Source organism: Echeneis naucrates, chromosome 8, assembly GCF_900963305.1.
Source record: "Echeneis naucrates chromosome 8, fEcheNa1.1, whole genome shotgun sequence".
NCBI classification, from domain to species: Eukaryota; Metazoa; Chordata; class Actinopteri; order Carangiformes; family Echeneidae; genus Echeneis; species Echeneis naucrates.
The window spans coordinates 7,911,911-7,931,222 of NC_042518.1; the positions used below are offsets into that span (position 1 = coordinate 7,911,911).

Genomic DNA, 19,312 nt, shown 5'->3' on the forward strand with positions numbered 1-19,312 from the left:
AGGTGGGCGAAGTCAAAAAAAAAAAAAAAAAATCACGCAGGATCTCAGAGGGGATTTCCTCTTCACTCAGAACAAACCTCCAAAAACTCAAAATGTTTGATGCTCCATAGAGAGTCTTTAGGAAAAGGGAAAAAAAAACCCACCTCCACAATTCCAGCACTTTACATTGTTTTCCTATGTCTCTTTCTTTCTTCCTGTGTCTGCAAGAGTCATTTAAACAGGGCAGGGCACTTTTATGTTGCCCAGCAGGAGGTCATCCACTGCTGCTTTTTGAGTCTGAGCACCAGATTCTCACATAAGCTTGATCCAACTGTTTCATAGCCGTTTCTGTTGTGTGTCCGCCTTTTTCAAACAAAGTCTGTGAAAATGTCCAACACATGTTCAGCCTCTTTCTGCCCTACCCAAGTTCCACAGCATATTTCTCTTCTCCATCAGTGACAGGATTCGGTTGCCTGGGTAGCCGACAAGGAAGTCAATGTCACTGGTTTATGGTTTGTTTGTTTTTTTTGTTTGTTTGTTTTTTTGTTTTTTTGTTTGTTTTATTTTTTAGAAAAAAAGCACCTTTGGCATCTTATTTGTTATTGTCTGTTGCCTTTGTTTTAGTCTTCAGTCTCAGAAATGTTTTTGTTTTTTTTTTTTTCCCAACAAAGGTTTGCACGGTGGTGAGGAAGAGGACAGTGCAGGTCTCCCATTGGTGATATCCTCTACTTAGGTCCCTCCCACGCTGAAGTCCCTCGTACTGATTGGTCTCACCTCACGTCCACTATGGGAAAAAGTGCAAACACCTGGATTAGTACCGCAATACTTGTTACAGCATCAAAGATAAGCTAATGAGCAAAAAAGAATGACATGTTGTGCTTCAATTTGTTCATGCATTTCAAACAAGCTGACACAGCACACAAGACATAGAATATTGTAAATCATGTTTCTTCAGATTTTGAGGACAGTGACCTTTATAGTGAATAATTTTCCAGCGTAGATATTGGTAATAACAAGATGATAAGGTGTGGGAGAACAAAAGCAAAAAATAAATAAAAGAGAACAAGAGAGAGGGGTGTAATCTTACCGTTTAACACAAAAAAAAACTGTGTACACAACAACATACAATCGCAACACAGTGGCACAAAGCAGATAGGCAGTGTGCATGCTCAGCAAGCCACAAACTCAACATGCAGCATAGGGGCACAGAGTACGGGCTCTTTAGCCTTCCTTCACACTGATTGCCTGTGATGTGATTGGTGACTGTGATTGGCAGGCCCTCTTTGCGTCCTGATTGGGCCAGTGCAGTGCCATTAGGTGAGAGGACGCCGTGGTGCTAAAGTCCTACCTGTTCCCTTCACAGCTCTCCAGTGGACTTTGGGTAATGAATTCAACTTTATTATGTCGCCAATAAATCCTTGCTGGGCCTGAGCTTTTTAGGTTTCCTTTTTTTAGCTTTAGCCCTACGATGGCCTGAAAACACAAAGTCGGGTAGGGTGGATAGGAAGGAAGGTTAAAAGCAAGAAGGAGGGTTTATGATACAGAGAGAGGCACAACAGCCCTGGGACAGAAGCAGAGTGCGCAAAGATATGACACACTATAAATACTTGGAATGCCTTATCAGCACACATCACAGCACTTATCTGCTCCCCGGGAAAGAAAAGTTTCAGATCAAGGCATTGGTGGATTTACCTGTCATGCCAAACAGCCTTTGGACACCCTCTGTTAGCATACATACACGCATACATTTTCTCAAACACACACACACACACACGCACACGCACATCCTCATGTAACAAGGCACAAACACACAACCATTTCAGTTTTGCAATAGCAGGCCTTGTGGGTGTGTCTGTCTGTTTCGAAGCAAGATAGAAAAGGTCATCAAGTGCAAAGCCAAAAGCCAGACAGAGAGACCTTCAGACAAACACGAAGAAGGCAGGGAAGCGAGATTACGCATGATGACGGAGGGATGAGGACAGGGCTCAGCCATCAAACTCAACCTCACAGAGGTTTTTCTGCAAAAAGGCAATTCTGGGACAGTCTTTGCGAAAATATGATAATAATGGGGGGCAAATAAAAGGTCACCATTACCTGTTTCTGCCTCTGAGTGCTCCAACGTATGATGTTGTGACGTGCACACACATTCCAGGTGGTCTTCTAACCGTACAAAGACCTCTTTCAGCTTGGGTCTTCTCCTCACATACTCCACCTTGGCCACCTGAAGAGAGGAAGGGAAAAAAGGTTAGCTACAGAGCCAGGTACAGCGCCATCATTACTCTTTTCCAAGAGTGTGTCGTTAATGAATGCACACACTCTTTGCCTATCTGCTAGCATCAAGAGGCGTAGCACTGTGACTGATGACTCTTTCATAAACTAATTCTCTGCCTTGCAGTGTTTGAAGTGTGACGGCAGCATTCCTCAGAGGTTCATGCATCAGGCTCTGCTCACTGTGTACTCTATGGGCTCTTGATCAGGTGTGTAAATACTGAATGGAGCGTATGACCCTGTCCAAGCAAATTCAAACAATGGGAGAGAAGAAATAGAGGTTATGGAGGGGGTGGGGGGGTGTGTGTGCCCTAACACCCAGGGAAGGTTTATTCTGGCTGGAGAAGAGAGGCTACGAGATATCCCAATAAGCCCCACACACACTCCCACAATCTGCTTCAGGCATAGAGCATCTACAGCCACACTGACACACACCTAAACACCTCTCCTTGCCCTAACACGTAGGCCAGTTTTACACCACATTAATATTTCACCACAGGTTGTGGAAAGTGCTGCTTTAGATATGCATGCACTAAAAACGATTTTCATGGTCCAATCGAAGTAGCAGAACTCCAGAAAACCGCTCTTCCCAAGAGAAAGGCAGGAATTCCTATCCTTCAGTCCAGCTTTAACACAACAGGCCTGACCTCCACTTCCCACCCAAAAAAAAGACCAATCCCCAAAGCATTATGAGTAGGCTATGTTGATTAAAGCTGAGATGAAAGCTGAACAGAGAAGGTTGTGTGGAGGTTATGATGGTCTTGTTGTATAATTCAGGGGAGGTAGCCGCAAGCTTTGCCCTCTCTGATGTGAACGCCAAGGGCAGGTAACCTCCCTATGCACCACCGCAGGGGCTGGGGACCACATGGAAACAATATCCCCCGCTTCACCTGGTCACTGCACAAGAGAGGATATTGGCTGATAGCAGTTATGCAGTCAGCATGAGGCGGACACACACACACACACACACACAAACACACACAGAGAAAGAGGGGCAAAACTGATGATTGGCTTTCTTTCTCCATTCTGCAAATGGCATCATTTAGACAAATGAACCTACCAACATACCAAAACATGCCATGCCACTCCTTTGCAACAGTGTGTTTCTGCGGATAGGAGAGAGGGAGTGAAAAGAGGGTAAGCAAGCAGAGGAAGTATGCAGTGAGCAAACAGAGGACAATGGTGTCTGGGGTAGCAGTGGTGTGTTTGCTGTTATCATGGCCTGACAGAGAGAAAGAGTAGGCGAAAGGGCCAAAGCAACAAAGAACAGAAAGCAGGAAGGTGGACCATCACTCTCATTAGGGTGTGTGAATGTCTATCTGTGTGGGGGGGCATGTGTGAGTGTGTGTGTGCTGAAATGGAGGGCTTATTTAAGGGAGGGGCAGTAGGGACTGACCATGATCATGACTAGCATTAAATTACATTCATGTGTTACCTATTAACGTTTAGTTTCTGGGTTATCCACCAGGGAAATTTATTACACTGAGAGAGAGAGGGGATAGACAGAGAAGTTTTCAAAGGTTTATTGTTATCTACTAACAGTGTAGACAGAATCATAAGCTGTCATGAATTTCCCAGAAAACCACCGCTAAAAGTTAATGAAATTATCAGACTGAAAAACAGGAAAGGAGGGAAAGAGAGTGGGAGAACGAGAAGATGTGAAAGATGCGACTGTCTCTGCGGAAGGCCCTGCTACCGCTGGTTACGGAGTAGGAAGCCAGAAGCTTAAAGAGTCAGCCATGTTTGACACTTATAACTCAGACCGATCCTACTAGCCAACACACACAAGCCCAAACTCTCCTTGCCAAACAAACAAGTATTGACAGATGGATAAAGCGATGGGGCCCCTTGATGGGGGGCCCAGCGGTAGCCTTGTCTTCTTGCCCCTTCACCCAACATGGTTAAAACACTCCCTACACACATAAAAGCCCTCATTATCATATTTATCTGTGAATATGTATATCTTCACGATATCACACCTCTCAGCCAGCCTCTGCTCTGCCCACTTTGTCAACACTCTCTCTTCTGTTTAGTTTCCTGTTTCGTGTCTTCTGGGAAAGTGTTGATGTTACAACAATGGCAGTCTACACTCCAATCATTTTTCCACTTTCAATCCGTATTAAATTTCCTTTTTTTCCAACATTAGCAACTTCTTTTGCACAACACTTTTGCACAAAGAACTGCAGCTTCCTATCCAGAGTCAACGACTTCCCACATTAAACATACATCAGACAGAGACCCCCATGCTACGACAAGGGGGCCCCACTCCTTCTTTGTATAAATCAAACAGCTCTAAACTCCCTCGAAAGCCAGGACCCTGAGAAAGAGTCCCCTGAACGACTGTGCAATATCCGAGCAAGAGGGCTGGGGTGAGGCAGGGGGCTCTGGGAAGTGCACCCCCACAGTGTGTCCTCAGTGTCTCCATGGCCCTCCGTGTCAAGCTGATTGTCCCATTTGGGTTAATTGGGAATTCCCTGTGCATAAAGCACTGATGAGAGCATGATGAAGGGGGAATGTTTTACTCCAGCCTTCCAAGGAAAACATAACAGTGATGTGGATGTGCGCTCTGGGCCATCCAGAGCTGGAACACTGAGAGAATCAAATGAAAATAAATAAAAATATATATGTGTGTGTGTGTATTTGAATGCAGAATGGAGGGGATGGAAGGTGGTGGGGTGGGGCAGTGAGGCAATTCATCTACTGGGGAGTTAGGCAAGGGAGATACTCAAAGCTTACTCTTTGCGTAGGAAAACTCTTGTTGAGATGATAAAACTGTGGAAGAAAACTGGCGAAAGTTCTGGGGAGGAGGAAAGCGAAGGTTTTTTTTCTCTATGTGTCTTCTGGAATCAAAGAAAGAAAAAAATGACACCCAGAAGACAGACAGGAAAGGAGCAAACCACAGAAGTCACAGACTGAACATCAGACAAAGACGGCCTAGACAACCTGCTGCTGCCCTCTGCTTCAACCCTCCCACAGCCCACAAACACACACTCAGAGCAATGTGTGGAAAGGGTTATCACAGACGGTGTGTGTGGACAAGAGAGGAAGCAACGAGAGCATTTGTCACGTCCCTCACAGGCTTGCAAAAGCCTGAATGGCATTTCATGGCACAACAACCTCCCCACCCGTCAGAGACACACTTGACATTATCACCAGATGGGAATATTTATCTGCCCTTGACTTCTTTGTGTTGTGTCTCGCTACCCCTCAAAGCTCAACCAAACCTTCTATGCAAAAAACAATATCACAGAATCTAAAGATGTGTAGTTGCTCCAATTATCATTCCCTCCTTTCCGTCTTTTCCAAGAACAACAGAAGACATTTTACCGTGTGCTTAAAAAAAGGTAATAATAAAGATTTTAATGAGAGAGAAAAAAGTACAGACAGAGACTGACAGAAGGGTAAAATTAGAGAGTGGGAGATGGCTCTATGCAAGGAGGCAGTAAGAGTGAGGAGGGAATGATCATTTTACATAACAGGCAATCAGACTCAAGACAGAAAACTGACCACTGAAGTCAGTGGGCAAGAGTGAAGGGGAGGATAGGAGAAGAGGAGTGAAGGAAAATACTGAGCTGAAGTAAAATATGATTAAAATACGGCTGCTACTTTTCTAACTCGGGCTGATGCATTCCAGCTGGTGTAGCAGTAGCCAAAGTCTGCTGGCTTGGTCGTGACACTCCCATGGTCTCTGACCTGCCCCACAACCCCTGCTGCGCGCATCACACACACATTTACACACACACACACAAACTCCCTCACCCTTCTTCATATAGTAAAAGAGTTGAGTGAATCAAAGGGAAAATAATTCACAGCTGCAAGGGACTTCAAACGGGGAGGCCCCTCATTCCCATCTGCCCCTCCTCTCCCAAAATGTAATCCGCAGGACCTCTCAGACAATCATAAATCATGCTCACTGTATCACCATCACACTGTCTTTTATTTATGAAACACCCTGTAAGTCAGGGTCCCATACAACCGCAGAGCTACAGCTACTGCTTCCCCCAACACAGACCTGACCCACTGTCGCTTAGGTAACCATCACCGTGTGTGTGTGTGTGTATGCAGGGGTCGGGGCCAGGGCCAGTGCAGAGAGACGTGTGGACCCCCACACTCAGCGCTGCGGCTATATCCGCCCGGCCGCTGTCAGCCTCCACTTTGATCCAGCAGCCATCAACACTTCATTACTCTGCCGCCCGTCTTCCTCTTGCTGCCGCTTCGCACAAATGGCCTTGTCCCTGCGCTGTGGTGGGGGAGTTTACGTAGCATCGCACAAAGTGCACACGCTCTCTTTCACTTTGTCTCACTAACACACACACACATAATCTCCTTGGGTTTGCACAGATGTGCAAAGATGACCCTCTTTGACCTCTGCAAAGCACTTATGCTTCATCAAAAGTCCTTCCCTACTAAACCAAACCAAATGAGATAAACTGAATTGTATTGTCTTCAAAATGCTATAATCATTGAATTATTGAACCACATGGGAGCTGAGTTTGGCCACCCCCCTAAAAACTGATGGCATAGTAACAGATTTTTTTTAAATAGTGTGAAAATCAGATAAAAAATGAAAGAGTAATATAGCTATTTTTGGTTTAATGGCCACATTTACTGTCAAAAAGAGCTGGATTATCACACCCTTCAGAATCAGAAACATCAGCTGGCCAGCAATATCTGCTAATGCATGGATGAGGAAGGTGAAAAAAAAATGAACGTACATGTTCATGACCAAATATAGTGCTGAAGCCTTAAGAGTTAATGAGTGAGAGTGGCAACCGCATTGTTGTCCTGTGTCATGGCCTGTGTACTCAGCCCCATTGGAAGAACAAACAGACGTTTTTGGATATACACACACAGATTCACACACATTGATATACACAAAGACCAGTCTGCGACAGAATCTACTTTGGGATCACTGCCTCTCTCCATCCTGCACACATGAGTTTGTCTATCAAACCTGAGCACTAAAAATGAGCAGACCATCAAGCATGCAGTGGACGCAGCTTCAAGGGCAGGAAGAATGATTAGGAATGGTAAAAAAGAAATACCAGAGAAGAGATTAAATAGTGAGTCAGATTTGCATTATGGCATCAAATCTCATTTCTAACAACTTTATCAACTTTATCGCACAAAGAAACTGAAAAGTGATAAACTAAAATGTTCTGCCAACCTTAAAGAAAAAGACAAGTGAGAAGAAATGTGAAAAAAGAGGGGAGAGCCAAGATGCTGAGACAGGGGGAGTGAATGTGGTGTCATATTCACTCCCCCTGCAAAAGGAGGTCGTGGCGAAGGAGGAGTCAGAGGAATGCAGGGATGATAGTCTGAATACATGAAAACATTTACTCATTAAGGATTCCATTTGCCTCGTGTGTCTGTTTCCCAAAGGCCTCTGTCTCTATTTCTTTCTTGATCATCTTTTAGAAAGGTGCATATCTCTGTACTGCTCTCAGTCACTGTATTCTTCCCATGCCAAGGAATGCTGATAAATCCAAAAATACTTTTAAATGCAACGTACATGTGCACTAGTCAAATGTCAGGGATGTTCAAAGTGTGAAATGTGCTGAATAAGAAAAGCAAATGCAAGAGAGGAAGGGAACCCAGGCTAGCCCTATTTAAAGTTAGCTGCTTCTTTTTTTTATTTCTCTGTTACTGAACAGGACAAGCTTGTACAATTCAGGGCTTGCTCAGGCCCATTCTCATTTTCAGGTCCATCGCATGAAAAGGGAAACAGGGAGAGAAAGTGGAGGGGGAATAAATAAATAAAGGTGCATTTGGACAAATGCATAGTGGCATGAGATGGAAAGAAACACAGTGAATGTGTTCTTTTCCCATCCTTGGCCAGCAGAAGGAAAACAAGTCAAGCCCAGGGTAGACAGGCAACATTTTTAGCTTCCTAATAAATGGAGGGAGAAGCACAAACTGAACCCCTATTCAGACTAACTGCTGAGAGGAGAGACAGAAAAAAAAAACTTGGCATGAGACAATGTTTCTCACACACAATGTGGTGAATGTCTCCTGACCGGAGCAAGGTCTGACAGATGACCTTTCCAGGGATCCAACGCCTCTCGGCCCCTTTGCCCGCGGCTGGAACCACATGGAAAAACAGCCCCCGTGAAACCCTGCCCACCACACCCGAACGTCCCTGTCCAGTCTGTACGCTCATTTTGCACTTGGTGTCATGAGGGGGACACAGACAAAGTGGATCTTGGGATTCCTGGAATAACTGAATCAAGCTTCGAGGGAGTCTTGTCTGCCATCGTCAGTGTTTCTCCATCCATCGTGCTCACTACGGTCACAGACAGAGCTGCCATTGAGGATGACAGACACACAGATGAGCTTGCATTCAAACTGACAGACACACAGGTTCATGTTGTATATCAGAGCCTGACTCTCGTGCCACACTATGAGTCAGCATTTCTGACCATAAACCCTTTGCCCTGTGGACGGTGCCCTGTGCCCCACAATGGCCGTCTTGTCAGCACAGTCGCACTGTCTCTACTTTGCGAACAGAGAGATGAGAGACAATATCCTCCTGTCCGTGTTGAAATCTCCCTGACCTGTGCCAGCATGCCAAGGGAGAGAGGTAGCAGGCAGGGTTGGATTGGGGCTGGTATTTGTTTTATTACTCTGCTGGTCTATCAAAAGGGCATCTTTAAAGCCTATCACAGGAAGAAAGCAATGTCCCGCTACCCATGGCCAGGCAAGATCACAATGATTAAAGAGGGTAGAGTGCATAGATAGACTCAAAGAGAAACACACAAAAACAGTCGGAGTGTTCCAGGCCATCCTGTTTATCCCCCATGTTTCTTTTACTCTTACAGAACAGAGCACATAACTCCCATACCTCCAAACAGAGCCCTGTGCTGCCTAACAGGCTGTAGTGTAAATACAGCAGAAATACGACTCAGCTCCAGCCACGGTGTCTCCTCTGATCCTGAACAGAGGGACATGTTTTCAAGCTTCTGATGCCAAAGAGCTTCTGAGAACAGTGCAACCCCCCTTCTATCCCTGCCCCTCTATCTTTGTCACCTCTTCTCTTCTCCTCCAGGCTCTCTGCTTCCAGAAAAGACAAAAGGCCAAACAAACACAGAGCGGAGGAATGGCTGGGCACTGATCAGTGACACTCAGACATTGTCAAGATACAGGAGACTGTTTCTCTTTCCCTCACTCTCTGCCTGTCTTGTATCTGGCAAGAGTTCTGGTCAAGCATTAAACAGATGTTCTGGCTGAACGCACCAAAAACCCTCTCTCCCTGTGCTCTCTCTCCTTCTCCTCCTTCCTCCCTCTGTCCTGGCACAGCCACCCTGGCTTCTTTCCAAAGACAGGAGGGAGTGTTGAGGAGAGTGGATGGTGATCAGCTGAAATGGAAGAAGAGAAGGGAGGGGGCAGCCATCTCCTGATGGCCACTATTTGACAACTGGTCAGGAGGCTCAAAGCACAGGGGCCAAGTGAGAGGGAATATAGAGGGAAAGAAGCGATTCACTTACCAGGTGAGCGGGCAAGTGGTGATTTTTACACGGGCATGAGTGTGTTCGGAGAATAAATAAAATGACTGTGATACATTCCGTTTTGATCTTGAGAGCTTTATGCTTTTTACCAAGTCAACTAGCCCAGTGTAGGTCTTCGTCTTACCTTGACGGTGCGGTGCTGCTTGCGGGATGGGTGACAGCGCATGTTACTGGTGTTGCAGCAGCCTGTGCAGCGCTTCACCTCCACACAGGGTGGCCATATCAGGAAGTTTGCAGACGTGGGATCCACCTGGCTCCTGGGGATCTCATAGATCACCGTCCGCATCTTACACACTGCCGGGACTGCCTCCTCTACTGGAATGGAAGACAACAAGAGTCACGTTAATGGACCTGGCCTGCGCGAATGTCTGGTGACACATTTTGCAAATGCAAGCACATGCTGATGCATTGTTGGAATCTGTCCTTTTCGCTCCCAGCTGGTTCTTGCATTCCTTCACTGCTCATTATTTGATGACTCACTTGATGTGGGAGCTGGCCGTCTTACCTCAGATCACACCCAAGCTGCTTTGAGGCTGTTAAGAAGACATGCTTTCCAAACTGCTGATTTCATATCAGCTAAGAGGCTTTGGGATCGAGTTAGAGAGAAAATAGTGACTGCTCCTTTGTTCAGATCCCTCACTAGGGTTAATGTAGCATGACTACGCCAGAAAACCTTTATGGCCGCCAGTGGGAAATCTATTAATGGCCTTTGACCCTATTGGCTCTAGTGAAAAGAGGAAGGGAGTAAGCATTCATTTCAGATTTAATGCTCTGACAGGCACTCAAGCCTAAAGATGTGACAGAGAGTGTACAGTAAGACATCATTATGTCGTAAAGATGATATGTGCATCAGGAGGGTTTTTGTGGACAGCTGCCTAAATGCTACACCCTATACGCTCATGATACAGAACACATAGGTGAAATACAACCAGTCACTTAATCTAGTGCTGCTCGAAATGTTGCACCGCTGGGAGAGAGTGGGAGAGTGAAGAGCAGGCAGCCAGTCTTAACACCAAGACTGCATACTACATGGTGTTCTCCGTGCCTTGATCAGATATCGTACCGCGTGGTGTTTTATGAAGAAATCTGACTGAGAGCCCAGACGAGCTGCAACTTGAACTCTGTATGCCTGGAATTTCCATGCTCAAGGATATATTTCTCTCCTGACGCGTGCGTCTTAGATCTCCGAGCGGGGCCAATTAAAAGCCTTCATGTCAGACGTCCTCTGCAACCTCACACACCAGACTCATTTCTCATGATTCCTTGATTACCATAAATACTAGGTAGATGTCTTCATTAGGGTTCCTTTTATCCACCAAAAAGCCATATAAAAGCCACTAACTATTAGCTTTGTTTGAAATTAGTGCAAAGCGATCGGTTTCATCTCCTGGGAACTCGTGAGTCGGAGGTGCTACTTAAAGAAGAGGTTATTTCTAGGGCATTATGACACTGTAATAAGTTGTGCCAAGTCATGATGTATATGGTGCTAAATGTAATCATGATGCAACCTCTGAGCTGCTCAGTGAAGCATATCGTACTGAATTAATCTTACCTATACTCCTCTTGCGCCGGCTGTGGAGCTGCGAGCTCTTCAAGTCATTGTAGTGACCCAGATGACGTGAGTAGTTCTTATGGTGGTTGTGGTGCTTGTGGTGCTTGGGCTCCTCGATAACATCGTTTCCCGTACCTCGTCAAAACAGAAGGCAGCCGTATTAATGCCACACAGTGAAAAAGCGAAAAAACAAACACTGAACGCTTATTCAACCAATAAAGCAGCTATGAGTATGTAAACCGCTGCTGCAACTTTCGCAGTGTCAAATGACTGTGGTGGGTGGCTGGCCAGGCTCCCCAGAAGGCTGCATGGGAAGCACTATTGATGTTTTATTATAACCCTTCCACAACAAACAAAGAGCTGGTTAGTCACACGACCATAATGAGATGGTAACTCCCCGCTGGCCTCTTGTGCTGTATGTAGCACATGCTTCAACTCCCTGAAGGGCTTAGGGTTCCCCTCTGCGTGCTGGCTGGCAGGCGGGAATGCAGGCGACTGCCGGTGATGTCACAAACGGAGGTAAACAGTTCAGAGTGCTCAGGGTACAGACAGGAGGCAGTTTTATCCAGACCTGTGTCTAATGGTGAGCTTTGTGTGTCACCCTTACTCATTTGGCTGAACTTTCCCAGCAGGAATAAAGTATGTAGACGCAGGTGAGTCAGCATGTGCCTTCAAAAACAACCAGCTTTCACAGACTAAAGTGGCCATTTGACAGGTGGTACTCAGCCGCCATTATGCCTGCTCCTAATTAGTGGTTCTCTGTCTCTCATTTACCTGAAAATGTTTGCTTTTTCAATCATTCAGTGGCCTGGAAAAGTACATGTTTTGCTACGCTAGCTTCTTAAAACTCTGTAACTCCAGTCTAATATAGCCAGCTCAGTTTATTCACTTATTCTTAGTCATGGTCATCTGATAAAGCTTGGTTGTTTTGGTCCCCACCCAGAATATGACAGGGATTACAGACGAGTGCCAGAGCAGCAATAAAACGATAAAGCTTGTTCGAAGGATACTGCCCTTTCGAAAAGAGCAGAGTCTGAGAGTGTTTGCTAAGTGGGTGGGTCTACCTGTCTGTACAGCATACCCACCCACCTGAAAGAACACAATCAGACACCTGTACAATTAACATAAACACACACTCACAACTACGCAAACTGCCATTATCCCCCTTAACATGCTTAAACCCAATGTACACTAGCACAACAAAGCTTGGCCACGGGCAAACACATTCCACTCACCTAGCTATATTGTGCTCTGACCAGAATCATCTAAAGGATTTTCTCTGCCTATACCTCTGGGATTGGTTGTTTATTTGCTTTGGTATGCCTTCTTTCTTTTTCTTTTTCTTTTTTTTTTTTTTTCTTTTTTTCAAAATCTGTCAGGTTTCAACCAAAGCGTCATCCCCCCTGGGTGAGAATTAAGGGAATTTTCCTCCAGCCTTTGGTGCTGTCAGTCAGTCAGACAGCCAGTGACCCAGAACCAAAGGGTCCACAGAAAGGAAGTGTTGACTGCAGCTGAGGTCTGGTGAAGCGCTGAGCAACAAGTCAGTGTGTGCATATAGAAACACACATGAACATACTGTGTCTCATACACTCTCCAGTGCACGGCGTTCCCGTACAGACAACGTGTGCCTCCTACCTGGTGGGCTCATTCTGACAACTGACTGACTTTCCTACCTAACAACCTTTTAATGCTCCAGGTCACTGTGAGAACACCCACTGTGCCGTCTTAAATTTGACCTCACCTATCCCTGTCTTCGTCTTCCCCTGTCATAGCGGGACAGGAGTGGGGGGAGAGTGTTGCACCGCTGACGACCCAGAGACAGCTTGTGTCAGAGTTAGCAAAAATACAGAGTTGGCAGACGGGAGAGTGGACATAAAGAGGTCCTTTATAATCTTCAGAGTCCTTTTTCAGCACAGTATAAGGACCTTTCTGTTGTTTGTTTTTAGCAAGGAAGAGTGATGAGGCAAGAAGATGCAGGAAAAACATTTGTCAAACAGATGAGAAAGTGAGTTCAAAGGAAATGTAGGGACAGAGCAGGTAGAGTGAGGGGTTTTCTCCTCCGTTGGTTCCAGGTGACTAAGAAGTAATAACAAGCCCAGAGCGTTGTCAAATTGAGACAAGGGAAAAGAGGACAGGAGACAGTCTTTGGCCATGAATCAGGCTTTCATGACTTGCAAATTACGCCCTCCATTAAGCAAGGGCCTTCACTCCCCCCCCCCACCCCCGCCTTCCACTTGTACAAATAGCCAACATGTTATCGACTTGTTGTAATAAGTGCCACCATAAGTCTCCATCTGTCTCTCCTCCTTGTTTCTTTGTTGTCAACAGCTGCACGGCTGAGTTGGCAGAGTATTAGTTTAGGTCATATGGTCCTCTCTGTGGTTGTCTAGGCAGGTAGCAGGCACAGAACTTCCTATGTACATAAGTACATAGGAAGCCAACTGTACAGGTGCAACTCACTGCTGGCTTGTGAGAAACAAAGCTGATTGCACAACAACCAGTGGCATTTCTGAGTGAAGCATAGCAAGGAACACAGCCTGCAGAATCCTCCAGCTCAGTCCTCCACCTCCGCCCCATGCCAAGAGTCAGGTTTCCTCTTCTGTCAAAGTCTTTCAATGAGAGAAATAAGAGCAGGCAGGCCAAGGCGCTGCCTGAGGAGGGAGACGGGGAGAGAGAAGAGGAAAAGCTAGGAGAGGAGCACCTCAGGGTCCAGACAACCATCTGCAGACTTCAGCGAGGTCATCTGTCAGACAGAGGTGAAGACACCATCCTCACAAGACGTGTGCACACAGACAGCAAAACAAATACAATCCTGTGCCGGCGCGGAGCACCACTAAATGAAACACACAGCCGCTGGATGAGCCCCGCAGGCCCCATCAGTGTGCCGGCATGTTCATCCTTTACTAGCTGAATCCTGAAAGGAAATTCCTAAAAACTTCCGGGTACCAATGTGCTTTATAACCTTATAGATATAAACAAACACATCTCAGCCTTTTCATTCTTCTTTTCTGGTTGACTTGCTATGCCATGTTCAGTTCAGCCTATATTAGTAGCTTTACTGTGCTTGCCATTTGCAACAAAAGCTCTGAAAATACCCCTCCGGCTGGCGTCAAAGGTCTTTTAATGGGCTGGCCAGAGCCGCCGAGCTGGCACTCAGACAGATTTATGTCCTTGTAATAATAATCAGCCTACTACTGTTACCCTGCAAAACATTCCTCTGTTTGAAGAAAGACATGTTAATTCAATTATAAACACCTCTTCTCATGCTAGGGGCACTCTGGGGATCTATTCTGGGCTCAGCAGAAAGTGGGGTGATCACTGATGTGGTATTTGATGGTGAGTTAATAAATTAAGTACACTAATGATGTGGGGCCGTCAGCCCTAATTGATATGCTCATCAGAAAAGCAATCATGTAGTTTCACAAAAGAATACTTGAGCAGTCCTAATGTTGCTTTGCTTTGAGGCAACTAATGAGCTATGACCAGGGAGGTAACTTTCATCAGCTGAGACTGTTATAAAGCAAATTTAGTAATTACCTATCTCCATCAACAAATGCTTTGGGGAGAGCCCTGATTTTGATATATGGCCAGAGTCTGTATAAATAGAGGCTCATGTGAAGGCAAACAGCTTCCTCTGGTGCACCCCTGTAACTTAATCTAGGACAGTCTGAGACAGGCCGGTCCTGCAACAAATAAGAAACAGCACCTCCAAGAACATGAAGGAGTAGAAACCCATCTGACCTGCAAGCCCCTCTCTCAGTTTACTGGGCGTCATATGTGCCAGTGTGGTTGCTGTGAGGCCAGCATACTGCAGCTACTGCAACTGAAGGGATACGTGCAAATAAACACCAGCCAGTGAAAGTCCACTTTTGTCACATGTGTACAGTAAATGCCGATATCGTGGTTACTGCTTTATCGCAGATGCCAGGGCTGCACTTTGCAGCTTTCCCTCTGCAGTGCTGCAGTCACAGGCATGTCTACAGCAGCAAAACAGCAGGTAGATTTCCCAGGATTATTCGCCAAATCGACCTGCCACTTAAAACACAAACTTCTGACTCTCTCAGCTCCTCGAACAGCTCCATGGTGACAGCAGAGCTTTGTGTGATCAACACCACACAAAAGTGTCATTTTATAGCTAATAAAAGCATACAGCTGATATAATCACTATGCAGCTGTTTTTAGTCCGACTTTTTTCAACGTGTTGTTGCATCAACAATGACAGACTCACATACACGCTGTCTACGGCATCAGGATTAAAAATATACAACTCAGAGGTCTGGTGAGGAAAGTATCAAGAGGCAGAATTTACCTACGGAGTCAATCTCCAGTAGCCGCTGGAGGTCGCTGATGCTGTGGATTTCACTGTGGGACAGTCTGTCTATCAGCTCCTGGGGAAACTCCACTTCCTTCTGGGGGTGAGGTGTTGGTGGTGATGGAGGTATGGGGGGGGGGGGGGGGGGGGGGGGGGGGGGGGAGCAAAGAAATCAAACAGAGGAAAGTTACAGATGTGTCGGGCCAGTTGCAAAGCATTTGCTCGTCTGCATAAATAAACACGTAGACAGCCACCAGGGAGATCAGGCCTCTAACGCTTATGCAGGATGCCCTGTGTGCCAACTCTCCACCAGGTCTGTCCCGGTGCCAGGCTGAAAAAGAGCCCCTGCAGAAATGACGCAATTTAAGTATGCAAGGCAGTGATGCCTGTGCAGTACATTCAACTTTTCAAGTTTTCGGCTGCTCTGGTTACATCGGCTCACATCAGTGTGCCTGGTACATACAAACTATGATAAAAAATGAAATTGGGCAGATGTAAGAGATGCTTTCAGTGTTTAGTGGAAGCAGAATTAAAGATTTGATCCCAGGCAACGCCGCAGTGCGTAAAGTCGTCGCTTCGCTAATACTGTTGCCCTGCAGATACAGGAAACAACATGAGTGATGCGGATCCGCCGCTCTGCACTTGTTGCGGTGCTTCTGGCTCCTCAAGCTGAGCAAACCGTGCAGCCTTACAGGAACACCTTCTATTTATATCACCCGCTCCGGCTCCCGTTTAGCTGAACCGAAGCCATCGCCCGCTCGGTCCGGGCTGCGAACAGGTTTGGCACGAAAAGCCAAAAATGACTGCGATGCGCATCCGAGCGCAGACGCGGAGCTGCCGGTGAAAAGCGCGCAGTCACCGGCCCTCACTGTAACTGGAGCTGATGTGCAGTGTGTTCAGTCACGGAGAACGGATTCATGCATTCACACTGGTCTTTAAATAGCCTCCTAGACTGGGCTGCCCTTTGTGTCTTCTTATAAACACAGCTCGGATGGCTTATATCTTAATTTAAATGGATATCACTTTAAATGACCCCCTGTTCCCTCAATGCTTCTAATCTTTTTTTTTTTTTTTTGACTAATTACAGACTTTAGAAATCAAAGTTGGGCTCTGTAGTCTCCTTTCGGTTGAGCATCGGGTTGCGTGAAGGCTGTTGGAGTAATGAGAACTCTGCGGGACCTTTGCACCCTCATAGGAATAAAACCCCGCACCGCCGTCTATGACCCGAGGCCAGGAGAGGAGGAGGGGGAGAGAAGGGGGGACAGTCTGTCCGGCCCCGCACCTCTCTGACTTTGCGGGATCCCGGTTGATTTTACCTCAGCAGCGGTGGCCAGCAGCAGGTACGCCGTCCACAGCAGCAAGTAAGAAAGAGCGGCTCTCATCTCCCTTTAATTTCGAATGAACCCCGAACAAGAAAAATGCGCTATTCTGTAGGAGCCGCAGAGTCGCTCCTGGCCCCAGAGGATCCACAACCATCCCCTCTGGGCAGAGAAGCCGGGGTGTCAGGGCTGCTCGGCGGGCTCGGTCCTTGCTGCACTTGCTTGTTAAGTGTGAAAAGCTGAAGCGGCTGGAAGTTGAGTCTCGTTATTCACATTGGACTGCGTCCCCCTGGAACAGGCTCTGTGCGGCTCGACATAGCTCCTCAGGCGCAAGTGGGACAATCCAGGGAGACAAGTCTGACGCGCATTGCACTTGTCCTTCAATCTCTACTGAAAAGGCTTCAAGCTTCAGCCCGGTTTACTCAGATATATATATATAAAATATAAAAATAAATTAGTAAAAATCTTCTTTTGCGCACAGTTGGACAGTACCTAAGACGCACGACTAATTTTCTTTGACAGTACTTAATAGTCCTAAAATGATATAATCCAAACGAACAGATCCTCTGAGAAAATCACAGGGATAGAAAGTTGTCCGTGCCGTGCTATCCAGAGCCTTCGTTGGAGCGCTCTGCACAGCTCCTTGACTGTGAAAGACTCTGAAGTGAATGGAGTCAGAGCGCCTCTGAGCCGCTGGATATAGAGAGCCAGCAGCTCCGTGCCCGTTGCGCCTCCCCTCGCGTTTCGGCGATCTTGCAGCTGAGGAGAGCTGGTTGGCTGGTTGGATGATTGAGGACTGAAGAGCATGAACCCCCCTCCACCTCCAACCCCCTGTGTGTGTGTGTGTGTGTGTGTGTGTGTGTGTGTGTGTGTGTGTGTGTGTATGCCCTTCAGCAGAGCCCCTTAAGATGCAGGCTGTAATCGATATTGATTAAACTAACTAGAAATGGTGTAAAACTGACTAATAAGTTTGGACAAAGGGATGAGGATGCTGCTCAAGATGGTGAAAGTTATTAAATCCTAAAAGAACTAAACTTGGAGCAGAGGAAGCTGAAAATCGAATTTATATAAAATAGCTTTTTTTAAAGGATTTTCAGGACGTAATAAATTTGGACAAACTAGACAAAAATGGAAAATGATTATTATCATTGTAATGATGGTGGCGGTGACTCATGATGTCTCATGATGATGAAAGAGTAAACAACAAAAGCTCTCTTTGTGCTTTTAAATTAAAGTAAGAAGATCATGTCTGAACATTCATTAGGCTTAAAAGAAATGTGTATTTAAAAAAAAATGTCTGTGGATTTATCATACACAGGTGCAATGGCATGGGTGATGATATATGTGGGATATTTATGTGACGAATATGGCCCAACATTGCCTTAGTCAGTCAACATCCTCTTGTGTAAGCGCGGCTTTGGTCCACAGGAAACAACTAGTTAAGGGCAGGTTAACAGGATACTGGTCCTAACTTGCTGTGATGGAGCTGGAGGCCGTGCGGTGCTGGGAGGTCTGGGAGACGAGCCCGAGGGCCCGATAAAGGAAGGCACAGACAGAGACAGCGTTGCACACACATTATCAGTCAGAGGTGACAATCAGCGGGGAGCCATAGGTCAGCCAACCAGGTGGTCTCGCTCTCCCTTCACCTCGTCCATTCAGCTGGATGGCAGGACACAAGGCCAGCCTCGGGGCATTGTGACTGGAAACATGGAGAAGCCAGTGCAACAGCTGTTGGAGTAATTAATGTAGCTATTTTAATAAGGCAATGAAGTTCATTTCAGCGAGGGTACCAGCATTGTCAAGAATATCTTTAGAATGAGTTTCTCTCTGCTAAAGCCATTTATGTCAGACATTGCTCCCATCGAAGAGGTTTTTTGGTTTTTTTTAAACACTGCACTGATCATTTCTTGCTCTTGCTCTGTAACATTGCATCTGTGTGTGACTAAGACAATGACCCATGTGGGGGCAGCTTTTGTCGTCATGATTGCATCCCCACCTGGATGTACACTCTCACTGAAATGAATCAGATGCTCTCAGTGGCACACGCTTTGCGTCGTGTTGGGAAAGGAGTCATAGAAAGAGAAAGTAGGAAAGGGTGACTGTGATTGTGCGTGAAATGAAAAAATAAAATGAAAAGAAAAAAAAAACTAGCAGGTGAAAATGATTCATTGCGGTATTTCTGTGTTGTTCAGTGTCAACGTGGCTTTTTAAGATGAACGTGGAGGAAAAAAATCTTCAGCCTCAGCTTTCGGCAGAGGAGAGTGATGCAGGTGTGAGATGGAGAAGATGCAGATGTAATGAGTGGTTCCTAACGACACACAGAGAAAATAAAACCACAGGGAAGCGAAAAAGAGAAAGGAAAATTATCAGGTCGTAT

General features: G+C 46.1%; 1 protein-coding gene across 3 annotated transcripts; it reads right to left on the reverse strand.

Annotated features, from left to right (window-relative positions):
• Positions 1-509: 509 nt before the first annotated feature.
• On the reverse strand, positions 510-17,593 carry pdgfab (platelet-derived growth factor alpha polypeptide b). 3 transcript variants are annotated; one of them, XM_029508753.1, is made up of 6 exons: positions 16,933-17,593; positions 15,614-15,710; positions 11,305-11,439; positions 9,877-10,067; positions 2,074-2,200; positions 510-763 (listed from the first exon to the last, which is right to left on the reverse strand). In XM_029508753.1, the coding sequence occupies exons 1-6, from the start codon at positions 16,996-16,998 to the stop codon at positions 750-752; spliced, it is 630 nt and encodes a 209-aa protein (XP_029364613.1). In that variant the 5' UTR covers positions 16,999-17,593; the 3' UTR covers positions 510-749. The 3 variants fall into 3 exon arrangements, with proteins under 3 accessions (XP_029364613.1, XP_029364614.1, XP_029364612.1); XM_029508754.1 differs by having other exon boundaries at positions 9,877-10,064; positions 15,614-15,713; XM_029508752.1 differs by having other exon boundaries at positions 15,614-15,713.
• Between the last annotated feature and the right edge of the window lie 1,719 nt (positions 17,594-19,312).

Coding starts and splice junctions, on each gene's coding strand:
- pdgfab (XM_029508752.1), bottom strand. CDS start 16,998: ATGAGAGCCGCTCTTTCTTACTTGCTGCTGTGGACGGCGTACCTGCTG. Junction 11,440..15,613: donor ACTGGAGATTGACTCCGTAG/GTAAATTCTGCC, acceptor TGTTTTGACGAG/GTACGGGAAACGATGTTATC. Junction 10,068..11,304: donor CCGGCGCAAGAGGAGTATAG/GTAAGATTAATT, acceptor CTTCCATTCCAG/TAGAGGAGGCAGTCCCGGCA.